This window comes from Leptonychotes weddellii, chromosome 2 (genome assembly GCF_054177405.1).
Source record: "Leptonychotes weddellii isolate Sample4059 chromosome 2, ASM5417740v2, whole genome shotgun sequence".
In the NCBI taxonomy this organism is placed as follows: Eukaryota; Metazoa; Chordata; class Mammalia; order Carnivora; family Phocidae; genus Leptonychotes; species Leptonychotes weddellii.
In genome coordinates this window covers 60,682,127-60,700,171 of record NC_138370.1, presented here as the reverse complement: position 1 = coordinate 60,700,171, position 18,045 = coordinate 60,682,127, and the positions used below count along the sequence as shown (strand labels likewise).

Genomic DNA, 18,045 nt, shown 5'->3' with positions numbered 1-18,045 from the left:
CCTTTGGCCACCCCGGGCTCATTCTTGTCTCTTCTTTTTATTTTATTTTTTTATAAATAAAAAAATACACAACTTACTTACTTATTTATTTATTTATTTATTTTCATATAATATAACTTTAATGGAAATAACTCTGTACTTAGTATTATAAGGAAGTTTTATATACTTATTTTTATCTTTTTCTTTATCTTAGTGCCTGTTTTTATTTCACTGCTTTTAAGATCTCATTCTTTTTTTTTTCTTTTTTTTATTATTATTATGTTCTGTTAATCACCATACCTTACATCATTAGTTTTTGATGTAGTGTTCCCTGATTCATTGTTTCATTCTTGCCTCTTCTTTACACTTCTGTACGTCCATTTTACTTAAACGGAAATGGATCACATAAAGTTTGGTTAACTTGCCAAAAGTCAAACAGTGGAAGAGCTAGTAATTACACATGGCAACTGGATGCCAGAACCCAAGCTTCCAGACCAGCACGTCTGATGCCTACCAAATTAGAGGTAAGCAAAGCGGTTGGTGAGAGGTGAGCTTCTGATGCGAGTTTGAACATTAGATTGCTGTCAGGTGATGAAGTTCGAGTTGGACAAGTGAGCACGGAGTGTGAGGGAGATACGACAGGTGGTTTTAGCCTGAAACCTTATGACTAACACTGAATGACAGGATTTGGAGGCCTGGGGTACAGGCAGGGGATAAAAGTAGGTCCAGAGAAGGAACACATGATAAAACTCAGAGGAGGTCACAAAGCAATAATCATAAGGACAGAACAAGAGGATCCTATGGTATGCAGCAGGAGAAATGTCATAATGACTATGCACATATTTCCTTATATTGTCTTTTACATTTTGTAGTTAGTTATTCCTCTTGTATTCATCTTAATTGATATTGAGTTTATGATGGTATATGATAAGAAATAAGAACTGAACTTGTAAAATCCAAAGAGTTGACTGCAAATTCAAATAGCCTTCTTTCCCCTAGTGCTTTGTAATGCTGATTTATTACTGAACTGATTTATGACTGAACTCTTACATACTGGGGTGTGTCTTAGGGTCATCAGGTTGTGCCATGTACCTATTGGTCATCTCTCTAACCAGGACTGTAGTTCTATATGTAAATTCTTGATAATACATTTAAGCATTTGATAAAGTCTCCCTAACCTTTACCTCAAAAATTACTGCTTTTTTCTCTGAAATATAACTAAATTTATATTAAATGATGGTAAATCTTAGTATTATTAATTTCTACAAAAAAAAAAAACAACCCGAGCCCAATAGGACATCGGTTAGAATAATAAGCCTATTTAATAGTTTCAGAAACTAACAATTTAGCAAAATGCAATTTTAAATCCTTTGTCTCATTCAACATGTGTTTATTTTACATATTTCAATACACTTTTATAGCTGTCATCATAAAAATCCTGAATATTTCTTAAGTTAGTTTCTATACATTCTGAATTCTTGTGTTCATAATTTGCACTGGATTTTGTTTTTTCTAAGTGGCTAATCATTACCTTTACCAATAATATTGTTTCTTTCCTGTTTTCAATTGCTATATCTAATAATTATTCTTTCAGTGACTCATTGAATTAGTCAGGGCTTCCCACACATGGTGAAACATTAATGTGCTTCTAAATTATGTACCAATTTTAATGGCAAAGCTTCTGGACTTTCAACACTAAGTGTAATATTGGCCAGCAGCTCAAGTTTGTTTTTTTTCTACCATGTTAAGAAAATTTCCTTTTTAGTTTTTTTAAGCCTTTTTTATTCCAGGCATAGATGTTGAAATTTATCAAATAACTTGTTTAGCATTGATTAAGATAATCAGGTGTTCTGTATGCTTTGAAATCCATACCATATCAATGAATTACTAAATATTAAACTATCCTTGCCTTCCTGAGATAAAAATCTACTTGGCCATAGTTGATTAATCTTTTAATTAGGTAATTAAGGTGATAATACTTTTGATATGTTGAATAATTTGATAATCATTTTTCTTATATTTAATCAATATATAACATACTGTATATTTGTTTTGGAGTTTTCTCTAGCTTGTATGCCTAAATTACCATTCAGTCCCTGTTTTCTATTCTCCATATTCTATATGCTTTGACAAATATGCAAATTTATCTTCTAATTAAGCCTCATATAATCAAATTTCATATATTCTTTTGTAAAATTTGAATAATATTATACATACCATTTATAATTTGTGAGAATTTTCCCATATCAACCCAAAATATCTCTGGATAATCATTCATTGAATTTAACACATTTTTAAAATTACATTTGTTTCCATTTTTAACCATTACAAATAATGCTGCCATGAACCTCATTAATCATAAATTTTTGTGCCTATTTCTTCTTAGTTTCAGATAATAAATTTCAAGAGAAATTTCTTGGTAATGTTTAATACCTTTCAATGTATTTCCAAGTTATGCTCACAGTGAGACAAATTAGTAGTTTAAGAATGGGTCCATTTTCCTGTACTCTTGGCAATGGCAGGTAGTGTTGTTTGTGTTTTTATATTTATTAAATCTCTGAGGCCCTCATTTATTGTTGGTGTTTTTGTGATGATTAGTGAGGTTGAGTACATTTGCATGTATTTCTGGATCATTCTTATTCCTTCTTGGCAGTATGACATATTTGCATTCTTTAGCCTCTTCATGGGTGGGATGTTTGTTTTTATAAACTCTTTAGAACATACTATGTAGGGGCATCTGGGTGGCTCAGATGGTTAGGCCTCTGCCTTTGGCTCAGGTCATGATCCCAGGGTTCTGGGATCGAGTCCCACATCGGGCTCCCTGCTCAGTGGGGAGCCTGCTTCTCCCTCTCCCTCTGCACCTATCCCTGCTCGTGCTCTCTCTCTCTCTGTATCTCTCTGTCTCAAATGAATAAATTAAAAAAAAATCTTAAAAAAAAAAGAACATACTATGTAATAGAGATATTAATACTCTGCTACTATACACATTTTTTACTGATTTTTATTTCTATTTCTTTCAAAATGTTTATTTGTGGTTGAGCATTAACTATTAGCATAGTCTCCTGAGTTGGATAGCTCTTCCTTGTCTTTTATTTATTTATTTTTCTTCTCTTTTTTTCTTCCTTGTCACTTAGATCTTCTGACAACCTCTAACCAGGTGGAGAGTCATCTTCTGTGTAGTAGAACTATTTTATATTCAGGTTTTTTTTGTTTCCAGCATGCCCAGATCACAGAGATGGATTTCTCCTACAGTTGTCTGCATCACATTTATGAGACTATGTGTCCCACTGTGCAGCATGCAACTGCGTGTCCTTTCCTTCTCCAAATCATGTTTAAAAAATGAGTGCCGTGGACAGCTTTTTTTCTAAAGATTTTATTTGTTTATTTGTCAGAGAGAGAGAGGGAGAGAGCATAAGTAGGGAGAGTGGCAGGCAGAGGGAGAAGCAGGCTCCCCGCTGAGCAGGGAGCCCGATGCGGGACTTGATCCCAAGACCCTGGGATCAGGGCCTGAGCTGCAGGCAGATGCTTAACCAACTGAGCTGCCCAGGCGTCCCTGCTATCGATAGTTTTTAAAGAATCCTGCATGAGATAACAATTATGCAGTTCCCATGTAGTAGAGGTAGCTACCTGGTTTTCCTTCCTTCCTTCCTTCCTTCCTTCCTTCCTTCCTTCCTTCCTTCCTTCCTTCCTTCGTTCCTACCTTCCTTCCTTCTTTCCCCCTTCCTTCCTTTGTCTCTCTTTTTCATCTCCCTTTTTTTCTGATTATTCACATATTTCTACATTAATTTAATCCTCTTTATTTAAACTTTAGGGCTTAAAACAACATATTCATCTTTGTGCTTCTTCTGCTCCATGTGGCTTTAGCTAGGGTCACTCACTCAGCTCTATTTAGCTGGCCACTGTCTAAGAGGAGTTTATCCACTTATTAAGTACCTCAGTACTCCTCTATGACCTTTTTCTTTTCCTGTGGCCTACACATGGCAGCTGGACTCTCAGTGTTCCAAAGAGACAAGCCCCAACATACAAGCTTTTAAAAGACCTATATATTTTATTTATGATATTTATGATATAGAAGATATATACATAAAACAAATACATAATATACTGCACAGCATCAAATATAGATTATATATAATATGCATTTATGTCCCCAAGAGTAAAATTGCTGGATCCTAATTATGTGTATATTTAATCTGCCTAAGTACTTGCATATTGATCTCCAGAATTATTTCTGTCAACATTACTATTGGCTGTGCATGGAGATTCCCATACTCTGTGCTCATAGTTGTACCGTTAGGCCTATTTTTCCATTCTGTCTCCGACCACAATCTAACCACTCCATTCGAGAACCTATAGTGGTTCTTTATCAATTTGTTACAGGATGAAGATCAATGACCTTAGATAAGAATTCAAGGATTCCTATAATCTGACCACTCTTTGTACTCAAAGGGATTTCCAGTTCACCATGACTCCCCTTCCACTCTCTCTAAACTAATCTCCTTGATGTTTGGCAAACACACTGTACAAGGGGCACCTGGGTGGCTCAGTCGTTAAGTGTCTGCCTTCGGCTCAGGTCATGATCCCAGGGTCCTGGGATCGAGCCCCGCATCAGGCTCTCTGCTCGGCCGGGAGCCTGCTTCTCCCTCTCCCACTCCCCCTGCTTGTGTTCCCTCTCTAGCTGTCTCTCTCTCTCTCTCTGTCAAATAAATAAAATAAAATCTTAAAAAAAAAAAAAAAACACTGTACAAATCTGCAGCTGTAAGATTCTTTTCCAAGCTTCTATGCTGAAGGCCTTGCCTTTTCTGTTTATCCAAGTTCTACCAATCTGATTCATAGGATTCATCTCTGTTTTGATATCTCCAACAATGCGAATAGTTATTTCTCTTCACCTTCTCTGAAACTTTTTTTTTTTTCAGTAAACATTCTGAAGCTTAACCATGTATTAACACACCAAATCCTGTTTCTCAGGCACCTAGTCCCTCTTAGGATGATGAGACGATATTGGCTAAGCCCCAGAGGAGCTATTGCCACTTTCTGATTGTATTTTATGCACCTCGGTGAACAGTGCGCCCTAGAGAATGGGAGTTCAAAATATTCAGCTTGTAGATATCGCCCTTTCTGAAGATTCTGTGGGTGAATCATCAGTGATTTATGGCTATACAAAAGTATGAATAGGATAAACATAACTTGAAAAACAAAACCTAAGAGATGATTCCAACCTGCTCATTTTTCAGACAGGTCACCAAGGGATGCCGATTGATAGTTTTTCTTCAAATACCCCAAATGGTATTATTGGGTCAACTTTATAATTTGGCCTCAGGTCACTTTTCTATCTCAGAGGAAAAGCAAATGAGCATGGATCATGACCTACCACCATACCCAAGAGAAGTAAGAGTATCAGGACTCTTGTTCTGAGGCGCCCTCTCAGGAACAGAATTGCAGAATTCTTTCCCAACACTATTTGTCCTTCATGTGCTGCCTCTCCATCTTCCACCGTTTCTGCCTATCCATTTTCTTTTTTTACCTGTCTTAACACAGACGTGGCCTCCCTAGGTGAGAGTTTCAGATTCAGCCATACCATCCCCTCACAGGCAGAAATAGCCTTCCTAGTGTGTTCCCATTTGTCCATTTCCAAGAAAATGTACCATTGGAAAGGTAAAGATCATGGGACAGTATCACGACTACAGGCAGTGGACCGGCATTTCCAATCAGTCCCAGGTGAGCCCATAATGTGGAACCAGTCCATTTGTCCCCTTAGGAATATTTATATTTTCAGGGACGCCTGGGTGGCTCAGTCATTAAGCGTCTGCCTTCGGCTCAGGTCATGATCCCAGGGTCCTGGGATTGAGCCCCGCATCGGGCTCCCTGCTCAGCGGGGAGTGTGCTTCTCCCCCTCACCCTACCCCTTCCCACCACTGGTTCTCTTGCTCTCAAATAAATAAATTTATTCAGGAGATATCCTGAGTGCATGTGATGTTAAGTTTCTCACCTCGTCTTGGTACATTAACAGCAGTGATGTGTCACCTTGATCTATTTGGTAGAATCAAACAGAAACACAGTCTCTTGTTCCAAGCCCTTGAGGGGATTGGCTTCAGTCAAAGGGTAATAAAGCCCCAAATAGTGGAATAGGCCCATGCCTATTCCAGTCAGAACCCATTTGAAGTCACCTGGCACTACTGGTAAGAGTTCCACGTGCGGTTACTGGTAACCTACTTGCCAGCCATTGTCCTTATCTTACCCAAAGTCTCATAAGGTAGTTTCTTTCCCCTTGGCATTCTGGGAAGTGTTTTACCACAGGATAGAAGAATAGGTCACTTTTCTACCCATCACTGCATAGTTTGAACACCTCTGTGTTCTTATATTTCATATACCAAGTAGCTAGCTCCAGGGGCCAGAATAAGCCTCAGTCTTTGCATTCCAGACTCTTTTTGAGAACTGCTAGACTTTTCAGATGGACATCTACATAACCCATTTAGATTTTTCTTCAGAATTCTTAGAGATATTTCTAAAATTGCATTCTCTGCAGAGAGATATTCCTGATTATCCAATTATTGAGGGCTTATTTGATTGGCCATCCAGCAAGGCTATTGATCAATCTATTAGTCTATAAATATCCAGATGTTATTCTGGGGGTGGGAGTCCCAAGCTTCAGTATTCCCAAATATAATGCTTTCTTTTATGTTCTTTTACGTTCCTTGTGTGGACCTACCCTGCCTTCTTTAACCAAAGATTTACCACTCATAGAGTGAATGGGGTTGATTTCCAAACTGACTTACATCTGTCAGTGAAGAATTTTCCATCAGCACATCAGGCAGCTTGCTTTGCTAAAACAGAAGGGAAATGATGATGTCTGGGCCATTCAGCAATAGGAGCTCACGATTTGGGTTTTTTGTCATTGCCTGAACTGCACAGCTACACCTGTTCCTGGATGCAATATACTCCCACCCTTCCCTTCCTTCAGAGCGGGCATCAAACATGCTTCTGTAAGTACCATTTCCATCTTATCAGTGAGTCCTTCTGAGTTGTTCTGCCTTCATTGGAAGGTCTCTCTGACATTGCAACTGTATTGGGGTTTAGAATTATTTGATGTCTCAGTGGCAGGATCTGTGTCCACCAAAGCCTGGTAACAGATCAATGATTGACTCCTCTAAGGATCATCTGTAGTTGCTGCATTCAGTGACTTGCAGGCCTAAAATTCCATGCTAAGATGCAATGCTAGACTTCTGTCAGGGGGACGATAATCTTCATACATCCACTTGACAATACTTCCAAAATCATCTGTGTTTTATTTAAGATTATTAACTGTGCATAAAAATTGGGTAATCCTAAAGTTCCCATTCAGGACAATGAATTAAAATTGAGCAAAAGGTGAAATTGATTTATTTAAGCTGGAAGCCAGTAATGGCAAAGCCCTCTATTTTATATAATAAGTGCATTCCATTATGGGTTCAGGTATAGGTAAGGCCACAACAAGATGGGTGTTTCTTATTTTCTTTTTTGCTCTCCAATCTTCCGTTTCTTACTAACACTAATGTCATCCTCTGCAGCACCAGGGCACCTCCAAGTTGCTCTTTCAGTTTTTGGGTATTGCCCTTCATAGCTTCAATTGAATTCCTATATGACCTTACCCCCTTTTAGTAGGAGGGCTGGGTAGGGGCCCAAACATTTATTGACATCCACTATTATTTGCCTCAGGGTTGTATCACTGGATGGTGGTTTATGGCGGATTATCATGTCACAAGCCTAGGGTTGTTTGTACCCACAATACTTCAAATGCTTTAGAACTATTGCATTTTCCTGTAGGAGACAGAGTTGTAACTTTGACTTTCAAAGCACAGACTCTCTGTATTCCCACCTTCATCAAGTCCCAAAGAGGTAACGCTTGTATATTTAAAATTCTGGAAAATTGTTTGGATGCTGAACATGGCAACCAACCAAAGATTAATACTCATCCCAAATAGTCTCCTCCATTCCATTGTGTTTGTTTTTCAGTTATTTGCCCCTTGGTATTTAAGCAAAGAAATGAAGACAGCAAAGATTCATTGGCAATTGATGGTACTTTTCAGCCAAGTTTATAAATACTTACAAACTCTCCTCTGGCCTGTTACTGTATAGTATTGAGATGGTGCACTTGTAATACAGTCCTAAAGAAGTAGCCTCACGAGGGAGCACTCTATCTTTCCAAGTTCCCAATAGAACTTTGGGCAAGAAATGAGGCCCATCTTGTTTGTTTGTTTGTTTCATATACAGTCTCAATTTTACCTTGCTTTGTGCGTCATTTTCTTTCCCTTTCCTCATCAGTAATTTCACTTTTACAAAGGTGATTAACAGAAACAGCAGTTTCCTATTTTCCATCATTTCCCCTTTCATTCAGCGTCTTTATTTCAACCAATGTTGCCAACTTTCCAGGGGTCAAAGCTACATCATGCAAAGTCTATGGATAAGATTGGTCTCTGGATGGGGCTCCTGGGTGGCTCAGTGGTTAAGCGTCTGCCTTCGGCTCAGGTCATGGTTCCAGGGTCCTGGGATCGAGCCCCCCATCAGGCTCCCTGCTCAGCAGGAAGCTTGCTTCTGCCTCTCCCACTCCCCCTGCTGTGTTCCCTCTCTAGCTGTTTCTCTCTCTCTCTGTCAAAAAAATAAATAAAATCTTAAAAAAAAAAAAAAAGATTGGTCTCTGGTAAATCTGTTTTAGAGTTTTTGCTACTTTAAACCAAGGGTATGGTGACAACCATTGAGCATCAGAATCTCATGAAATCCATAATACCTATTGTTTCCCCAAAGTAATTCTGATCTATTGATTCAGGGATCCAAAAGCTACTCCTTATATTGCTCTGCATTGCCCAATTCTCTTGACTGGCATTATTGTTCCAGGGTCTAGGGTCTAGAGTCTAGGATCTTGGGTCTGAATTAAGAGAAGTGAAGCTTACGTTCTAAGAATCTCCATTCTTAATCAGTTACTTCTTTCATTACAACAATCTTTATTTAATTTGTTTTAAACAATATATATTTGTAATTTTTTAAAAAGATTTTATTTATTTATTTATTTGAGAAAGAGCAAGAGTGAGCGAGCACAAGCGGGGGCGGTTGGGGAGCAGCGGAGGGAAAAGCAGTCTCCCCGCTGAGCAGGGAACCCGATGCGGTGCTCGATCCTAGGATCCCAGGATCATGACTTGAGCTGAAGGTAGACGCTTAACCGACTGAGCCACCCAGGTGCCCCCATTTGTAATTTTTAAAGCATAGGAATATCAGAAGATAAGTTCGTGAAAGTCATGTGAAATACTTAGAATTTCTTATAATTCAAGATTCATCAAGTCCAAAAAATAGGAGTCATCCTGATTACATTCTGCTACTTTCTCATTTATGTTAGGCATACAATATTTGCGGAGTCCTTCTTCCGTGAATCACTCACAATACAAATCGTTTAAATATTTTTTTCAATATGTTAAAAAAAAGAATAAGAATAGTATCTCCTTGGTTTAGCTTAACAAATTTGGATAAGTAGAAGGGAAAAGAATTGTAATATAAGAAGGGAGAAGCTGCCTGCACTAAGCCTGAGACTCAGTCATACTATTAGCACAACAAATTATTTTTCACAAGTGTCAAAACAAAAACAAACAAACAAAAAAAACTATGGCTTTGCAGCCAAATATCTTATTCTATTTTTTGGTCCACAGGACAGAGAAATGAGTGGATTTTCACATTGCACTGTCAACATTCTTATATTTCCTGTTTATTTATTCACCTTGTTTATTTCATTTTGTTCTGTTTCCCCACTTCTCATTCCCCTTTCCACTACAGGCAATCTTTCAAATGTGTTTTTTATGTAAATATTTTATATTATATTTTCGTTTACTCTTTAAATACGTGTTCTCTTAAGACATATATACTTATTCTGCATACATGTGTATTCAATTTACGTAAACTCTCCCATGATAGCCTTTGGAGTGTTTTATGCTTTTAATAAAGCTTTTTTCTTCTCTTTTTTTTAAGGGATTTTATTCTTTCTTTTTGTAAGATTTTTTATTTATTCATTTGAGAGAGAGAGAGAGCACGAGCGAGAGCATGGGCGGGGGGGAGGGGCAGAAGGGGAGGGAGAAGCCGACTCTCCGCTGAGCAGGGACCCCAACATGGGGCTCCATCAAGACCCCGAGATCATGACCTGAGCCACCCAGGAGCCTTTTAAGCTTTTTTCTACCTAACATTTTATTTTTAAGATTTATCAATATATCAGTTCTGGGGGTGATCGCATTTACTCCACAGTGATTCTCTGATGCTTTGTCTTTCATAGCATGTCCCCACACCACTGACATATGTCTCCCGCCTGACAGCTATGTAGATAAGGAAACTCCTAGCCTGTCACGTGTCTGTGGGAGAATTTCTCTGAAGTATTTATCATGACTGGGATTTCCAGGTCATGAAATATACGTATTTCTCATTTGCTTAAGTCCTGTCTGATTGCACTGGCCTCATTTCCAGGGCGCTTATAAGTACGTGGAGATACTTGGAGAAACTGACAAAACACTATGTACTCCCAGTATACCATAAATTTATTTTTAAATAGATTTATCTTAGGTATTCACCTGAATAGGAAAGAGAGACTCCTTCTCCTCCAAAAGTTATACAGTAGAAGTCTCCAGACAAAATAATGTTGAATTTTAGTGAAAATAAAAATTCTCTGAAATTTTGTAAAGCACAAATTACACATACTATTTTCTCAATAAAAAAGTATCTTGTCTCCTCAAATACAGTTCTTTTACCAGGTGCAACTTGCATATCCAGTCATAAAGAACGTCTTTTTGCATTACACAAACATTCATTAAAAAAAATATTTATGAAATGCTTAATACACAATCTCTACTGTCGTAGGTGCTGGGAATTCAATGGTGAAAAAAATAAAACAGTACTTATAAATTTTAGAAATTATTATATAAATTAATATTTATGCATGAATACAGACAGACATAAAGATATGTATAAAGAGGTAGATACCTACAATGACTTTTACTGAATCCCCAAACTGTAAGATAAAGTTACATAACAATGAATTAGCCATGAATAAATTTGAATGCGTTATGAAGAGAAGAGCAAAAGCTTTTGTCCTACAGGAACATTAGCATTCTTCTATGCGATTTCTCTTCCCCAGATGAGGCTGAGGTGGACGAGACCCCTGCGTCATTTCCGGTATCTTCAGCAAGAACAAAATGCATATCCAGTAGAAATTGGTGAATATATATTCAATAATTTCTATAATTGTAATCATACTGGCCCCACAAAATAGGCCCAGTTGTCCGCCAACATCTGCTGTAATAAAGCCAATAATGACATTGAATAAATCATGTTTTTTTTATAAAAAGCAAATTAAACATTACTAGAATTTAAATTATTTGAAGCTAATAAGTTAATCAGAACCGATATAAGAAGATGAGTTAACTGTATCATTTTAAGTTTGGTATAAATAAAGTAATAGCAATTAATAATATCTTAAAATAATATTTATATAAATCATCTCAAAAAGGAGAAAGTTATAGAAAAGGTACCAACTGATGCCTTGAGAGACACAGAGAGAGAGAGAGAGAGAAGAGAGAGAGAGAGAAATCAATTATAAAATCTGTTTCCAAAACTATTACTCAAAGATTTAGGAAGATATTAAATCGAAGCAAATTAATAAAACATCATAGACAGTTACAAATTCATTTCCCTGTGTTGAATGAAGAACAGAAATGTAACATTTAGATGGCTTTGAGTGATGATGTTTTCCAGAAACAAATTTCCAAGCAATTTGGAAAACTGTCTTTTTAAGCATTTGTAATATTTCATCCAACAAAAAATATGTTAACACAATATTTCCCTGTGTTTAAGAAATTTTTAAAATCTATATTTGTTTCGGGGCGCCTGGGTGGCTCAGTCGTTAAGCGTCTGCCTTCGGCTCAGGTCATGATCCCAGAGTCCTGGGATCGAGCCCCGCATCGGGCTCCCTGCTCCGCGGGAAGCCTGCTTCTCCCTCTCCCACTCCCCCTGCTTGTGTTCCCTCTCTCGCTGTGTCTCTCTCTCTGTCAAATAAATAAAATCTTTTAAAAAAAAAAATCTATATTTGTTTTTATTGTTTGTGCTTTTTTTTGTGGTAAAATGTAACATGGAATTTACCATTTTAATAGATTTTAAGGGTATGGTTCTGTGGCCTTAAGTACACCCACACTGTTGTGCAAGCATCACCACCATCCATCTCCAGAACTTTTTCATCTTCCCCGACTGAAACTCTGCAGCCATTAAAAAAAAAATCCCCCAATCCCTCCTGCCTCCTAGCCTCTTGAAACCACCATCCAACTTTTTGTCTCTGAATTTGACAGCTCGAGCACTAACTTCTTAAATAGAGTACATTATTAATCTTTTTCTCATTGCCCTGGGCCATTCTCAGGATCATGCTATTTTTGTAAAGTGTGGTAATGAAGCATTGGTTGCCCCTAGAACTTTGACGGATTTGTGTATTTCCTCCGCATTCAGGGGCTCAGCTGCCAGGGTGTGACTGCTGTCATTTTGCCTGAATCTGACCCTCTCTACTGTCTCCCACATGACTTCCTCTAAATAGTCCATGAGATCTAGGAAATCAGCTGTTAAGTTTGTTAAGGCCATGAACAGACAAAGGTTGCAACTTAAAGGTTCAACTTTGCTTGCCCCGCCTCTTCTTTTCAATGCAGTCTGGGTGGAGTTCCACATGGAGGTCTGAGATGCCTGATAGTCTACTCAGAGGAAGGACAGCTGAAACACTCTACAGTAGTCATTTGCTGGAGAAAGGGGTGGTGGCTGAAGGGAAAGTAAGATGCTGGGTATAAATACGAATGTCAGCCTTTTCTTTGTGAAAGCTGTTGTGAGGTTTGCTGGAGTTGTGGCTAGAAAGTGGGAAAGTGTCAGATTTAAATGACAGACGAAAGACAACCACTGTCTCTTTTCCTCCAGTGATAAGCTAAAACCTTAAGTACAAAAGGAAAAAAAAAAAGATAGAAAATGTCTTAAAAATTGAGGAACAGCTAAAGAACACTTACCAAGTAATTCAGACACACTCACTGCTTTTTGCTGCTGAGTTATCTTATAGTTTAAGTCACTATAGTTTATTTCAATGTTCATGAGATTCTCCCTGGGGATAAAAATAAAGTTAATCTAGCTCAAGATTGTCAGCACTACTTTTAATTCTTCTTTGATGAAAGTAATACTCATTTTTAATTCAGATGTCATTTAATGTTGACACTGTAAAGCTATTGTGATCACAATAAATGGCAGTCATTTACTTTATATCATTAATATATTAAGGCAGAGATTCTGCTTTCTTAGTGTCTTCTAGAAATCTTTATATGAGACCGGAGCGAATAAAAACTATTTTAAAATAACTCTTCATATAGGGGCACCTGGGTGGCTCAGTCATTAAGCGTCTGCCTTCGGCTCAGGTCATGATCCCAGGGTCCTGGGATCGAGCCCCCCATCGGGCTCCCTGCTCAGCGGGAAGCCTGCTTCTCCCTCTCCCACTCCCCCTGCTTCTGTTCCCTCTCACTGTGTCTCTGTCAAATAAGTAAATAAAATCTTTAAAAAAAAATAACTCTTCATATAGTCTTGGATACCCTCACACTCTCTGTCTCCAGCTCAGATCTTACTTTGAACTTCAATAAAAATCCAACTGCCTCATGGTATTTTTAGTTGAATACTCAATAGGTATTTCAAATTGAACATATTCCAAGCCAAGCTCTTGATATTTCCTTATTTATATTGCAATAACACTGCACAGCCAAATCCATGCGTAAATATTTGTTTTACCTTCAAAATATATACAGAATCCAACCACCTCTCATCCCATTCACTGTTACCACCTTTGCCTAAGCTCTTATCATTTCACCTGGATTTTTCCAATAGCTTTCTGATTGGTCTTTCCACTTTCAGTTTTAATGTATTTCACTGAAATACACACATATCCTCTTTTCATCACACAATAACCAAAATAATATTTCTGCAACTTGCAAATCATATCACTCTTTTGCCCAAAACTCCCCAGATATGTCTTAGTATACTCTAAGTAAAACTCCATGACCCTGTCTCTGCCACCTACCTCCTCACTTTGAACTTTCTCAACTCATTCCCTAGCATCCTTAGCCATTGCTTACCCTGCTTCCTGCCACACCAACCTCCATTCTATTCTCTCCATACATGAGGCATGCTCTTGCCTTGGGATCTCCCTCTGCATTTGATTTCCCCTCCTTCTGGAATCTTCTTCCACCATTTATTACTGAGTCTAGTTCTTATACCTCTTTTAGATCAGCGGTTTTCAAAGTGCGGTCACAGATGTGTAGGGGTCCTCAATATCTTTTTGGAGGGTTCACAAAGTCAAAATTATTTTCATAATATGTGAACATATTATTTGACATTTTCACTGTGATTGTTATTTCAAAAAGCTACAGTAGCCACATTTACATGGAACATCATTTTTACTTGAAAGAATGACTGGCAAACTATGGTTATTCAGACTATGATATTTGGCAGACATTGTCATAAAAATGAAGAAAATGACTTGTTACTTCAAGAGAAATAACTGATAAGATTTGCAGTTAATAATAAATTTCAACTATAGCTTTTATGCTATAGTTATAATTTTGGAAAATTTGTGTCTGTTATGATGAGCTTGACAACTACCCAATTTTTAAAGACTTTTCTGATAAATAATGATATGAAAATGAAATGTATATTATATATTAAATGGATCAACATTTGGAAGATCTGCACAACTCAGAATTTTTCTAATGACAGCAAATAATGTTCAAAATCATTCATGGATGAAAGATCCATCGAAAATACAAGATCAATAGATACTAATATATTTCAATATGAAAACTTCATTGATAAGTTTTGATATTTCACTACTTTCAAATGGCAGCTTTCAAAAGACACCCTTCCCTCCTCTTGTCCCATAAGAGATAGGCTGGTAAGAAAGCCCAGGTACTTTTTCCTTTGGCACCTGGGAAAGCTCAAACCCTTAAGATCTCTCATCCAAGTCCTACTTCATGACCACAGTGAAAGGTAAAACCAGTTGCCTCTCCTTGCTCTTCCAAACCAAGAGAGGATCTGCTTGGGAGATCCCAGAGCCTTCCCAGAAAGTCTCATTACATGACCAATGAATTTTTTTCATACCCCCCTTGATGCATCGGTGGCATCATAGGTACCAACATCCAAATCAAATTTTGAATGGAGAAACAATCCCACTCCCCATGGGGCAACCACAAGATACAACTTGCAATTAACATTTAAGAAACTACACTTGTTGGGTTTTGATGTGTTATCAAAGAAAAGTGTCATACATCTACAAAGGTTATTAAAATATGACTCTCTTTCCCAACCACATATCTGTTTGACCCAAGATTTTCTTTACATTCTTCAACCAAAATTACATAAATCAAGAGATTAATTGCAAAAGTGAGAATCCAGCTGTCTTCTATTAAGCCAGATACTGAAGAAATTTAAAATACTCTAAAATAATACCACTCCTTTTCCTGAATTATTTTTTGTTTCAGAAAATAGTTTGTAAAAAAGCTTTTATCTATATTGCCATCTAGTACATTTATTATTGTCATTGTAAATGAATTGATATATAACATTTTCATAGTTTAAATTTCCAATATGGCAAATATTGCTACAACTCACACAAAGAAAAGTTCATTGGACTCTTCAGTAACTTTTAAGAATGCAAAGGGACCTTGAGATCAAAAAGTTTGAGGACAACTGCTTTAGGTCTTTACTCAACTGTCAACTTCCCAGGTAGATCTTACCTGAGCACAATCCTCAACACTGAGAACAACCCTCCCTGACTTTGGCTTCCTCAGGCCCCTTTTTCTGCTTCCTTTCTCTACACAGCACTTAGCACCATCTGACATGACTGTATATATATTTATTGCTCATCTTCAACCCAGTGAAAATAAGTGAACAAGTCAGGGTTTTTGTCTTTTGTTCACTGAGGAATCCTTAATACCTAGAACACCCCAAATCCTGACACATAATAGGTGCTCATTACATATTTGTAAAATGAACAAATAAGGGAACAAATTGAAGATGAAGCCAATGAACAAAGGGGTAAATATTAACCTGTTTTATAAGCTGAGGTGGAAACCAACCACCTGATGATTTTCAGATGGCAACAATAATTGTCATTAAGAATGAATCCTATTAGCAATGTTTCCTAGAATTACATGGTGTCCTCTAATATACCTTAGGAACATGGTTGTAAATCACTCTCCTAATTGTTCAGAGTTTTAAGAAATCAATATTCCCAAATACACTTAATTCAAAATATATCATTAATATGTTTACTTAATTTCCATTGGTTTAACCTGGGGTAACAGGAGAACGTACTATGTCTAAGTAGATAATCAGGGGGTACTGTCATATTTACAAACAATAAAAGAGTTGCCTAAGTGAAGGAAATAATAAAGTTGTCTTGGAAGTCCAGTAATTTTAGTAATATTGCAATCTTTTTGTCCCCCATCGTGCTCCTAATTTGCATGTACACTGATAATACTGTTTAACTTCCCAAGCACAAACCTCATAACCATTTCCAATCATTATTCATCTGTATTTCTGAGAGAAGATAAGTTCATGCCTTACAAAAATACTGTGATATTTACTCAACTTCTCTCAGGCAGGTGACTTGCCCAGTAATTGGGTCTCATTGAATCTATGCCATGTGAAGCCAGTTGCTGACCCCCATTATAAAGATAATAGGAAGCTTAGCTTGACTAAGGCAGGCACTATGGAGATGAATACAAGGATAAATTTTGGCTGAATCTTAGCCAGTCTCATTAGTTCATTAAATAAATGAACTTTTTAAATTGTTCTGTTTGAATTTAACAATTTTTCAAGCAAAAGTTGTATGAAATTGTTTGTTTTATGCAAAACAAATTCATTCCCCGTAATATAGCACTCATACTCAAGTAACTGGAAGTATTTATGTAGTGTTTTGTAATTACAATAAACACTCAATTTTTCCTTGATCTCCTTACCATTATTAAAATCCAGATATTTTATAACTGTGCCTCTCCTGACCCAAACTGATATTCTTGGACTTAAATCCTGAACAATTTACTACATCATGAAGCATATTAAGTAATGATGTAACCCAGGAGATCTCGACCAGCCAAAAGGCACACAACTGCACTTCTCGGTCATATTTAAGTATAACAGAAATAATACCATAAGTAAATCACTTTCCCATATTAAAATGGAATACAAAGAGACATCTGTTCCAGACACAAGAGCATTAACAAAGAGATAATTGCAAATTTTCATGCCTTTCATCTTTGTATCTGCTGAGTGTTTGAAATCATACCTATCAACCCTGTCTTGATGAAAGTACTTTTTCTTCCTGACTTGTAAAGATCACTTTATTGTCTGGGCATTTCAATGGGGAGAGTATTTTATTTATTTCGTGAAAATAAACACCAGGCTAAAAGTGGAATCAAAATGTGCTTTCAACGTTAGATACCTGGCTTTTAATGAGTTAGTACATATTCATTATATTAAAGTACAAACACCCATGTACTGTATTGCTGTTCCAGGTGCTCAGCTTAAAAATATAAACAAAAAACAAAAAGAAATGTTAAGGTCGTACCCTCCTTTTAGAACAAAGAGTTCTCAATGAAGTTTGACTTGTAATTTTGAAGAGGCAGCATGGTGTAGCAAAAAGAGACCTAAGTTAATCTTTGGTTAATCAAACTTGGAAGGATATATCTTTGTGGAAAAACATAGAAGACTGGAGTCATAGGTCTTGGGCCTAAGTTCTTTCTGTGCCACTAACTACCTTCCTAGGAGAGTTACGTGAGATGCTGTGTGTGTCAGTTTCCTCGCCTGTAAAATGAGAATAATAATTTGTGCTCCATCAACCTTGTAGTTATTAAAACACTCAAACTATGTGATAAGCAGATAAGGAGTTTTCCTATTTTAAAGAATCAGCTGGGGGCGCCTGGGTGGCTCAGTTGGTTAAGCGACTGCCTTCGGCTCAGGTCATGATCCTGGAGTCCCGGGATCGAGTCCCGCATC

At 37.2% G+C, this 18,045-nt stretch overlaps 1 protein-coding gene across 1 annotated transcript in view; it reads right to left on the bottom strand.

Moving 5' to 3' along the window:
- Nucleotides 1-10,795: 10,795 nt before the first annotated feature.
- The window catches only part of ASIC5 (acid sensing ion channel subunit family member 5), a 31,383-nt gene continuing 24,133 nt past the window's right edge, over nucleotides 10,796-18,045 (bottom strand). The window contains exons 9-10 of the mRNA XM_006727273.2: nucleotides 13,020-13,111; nucleotides 10,796-11,280 (exon numbers count right to left, since the gene is read on the bottom strand). Of these exons, the coding sequence (XP_006727336.2) occupies nucleotides 11,090-11,280; nucleotides 13,020-13,111 (283 nt within the window). The 3' untranslated portion in view covers nucleotides 10,796-11,089. The remainder of the gene's footprint in view (nucleotides 11,281-13,019; nucleotides 13,112-18,045) is intronic.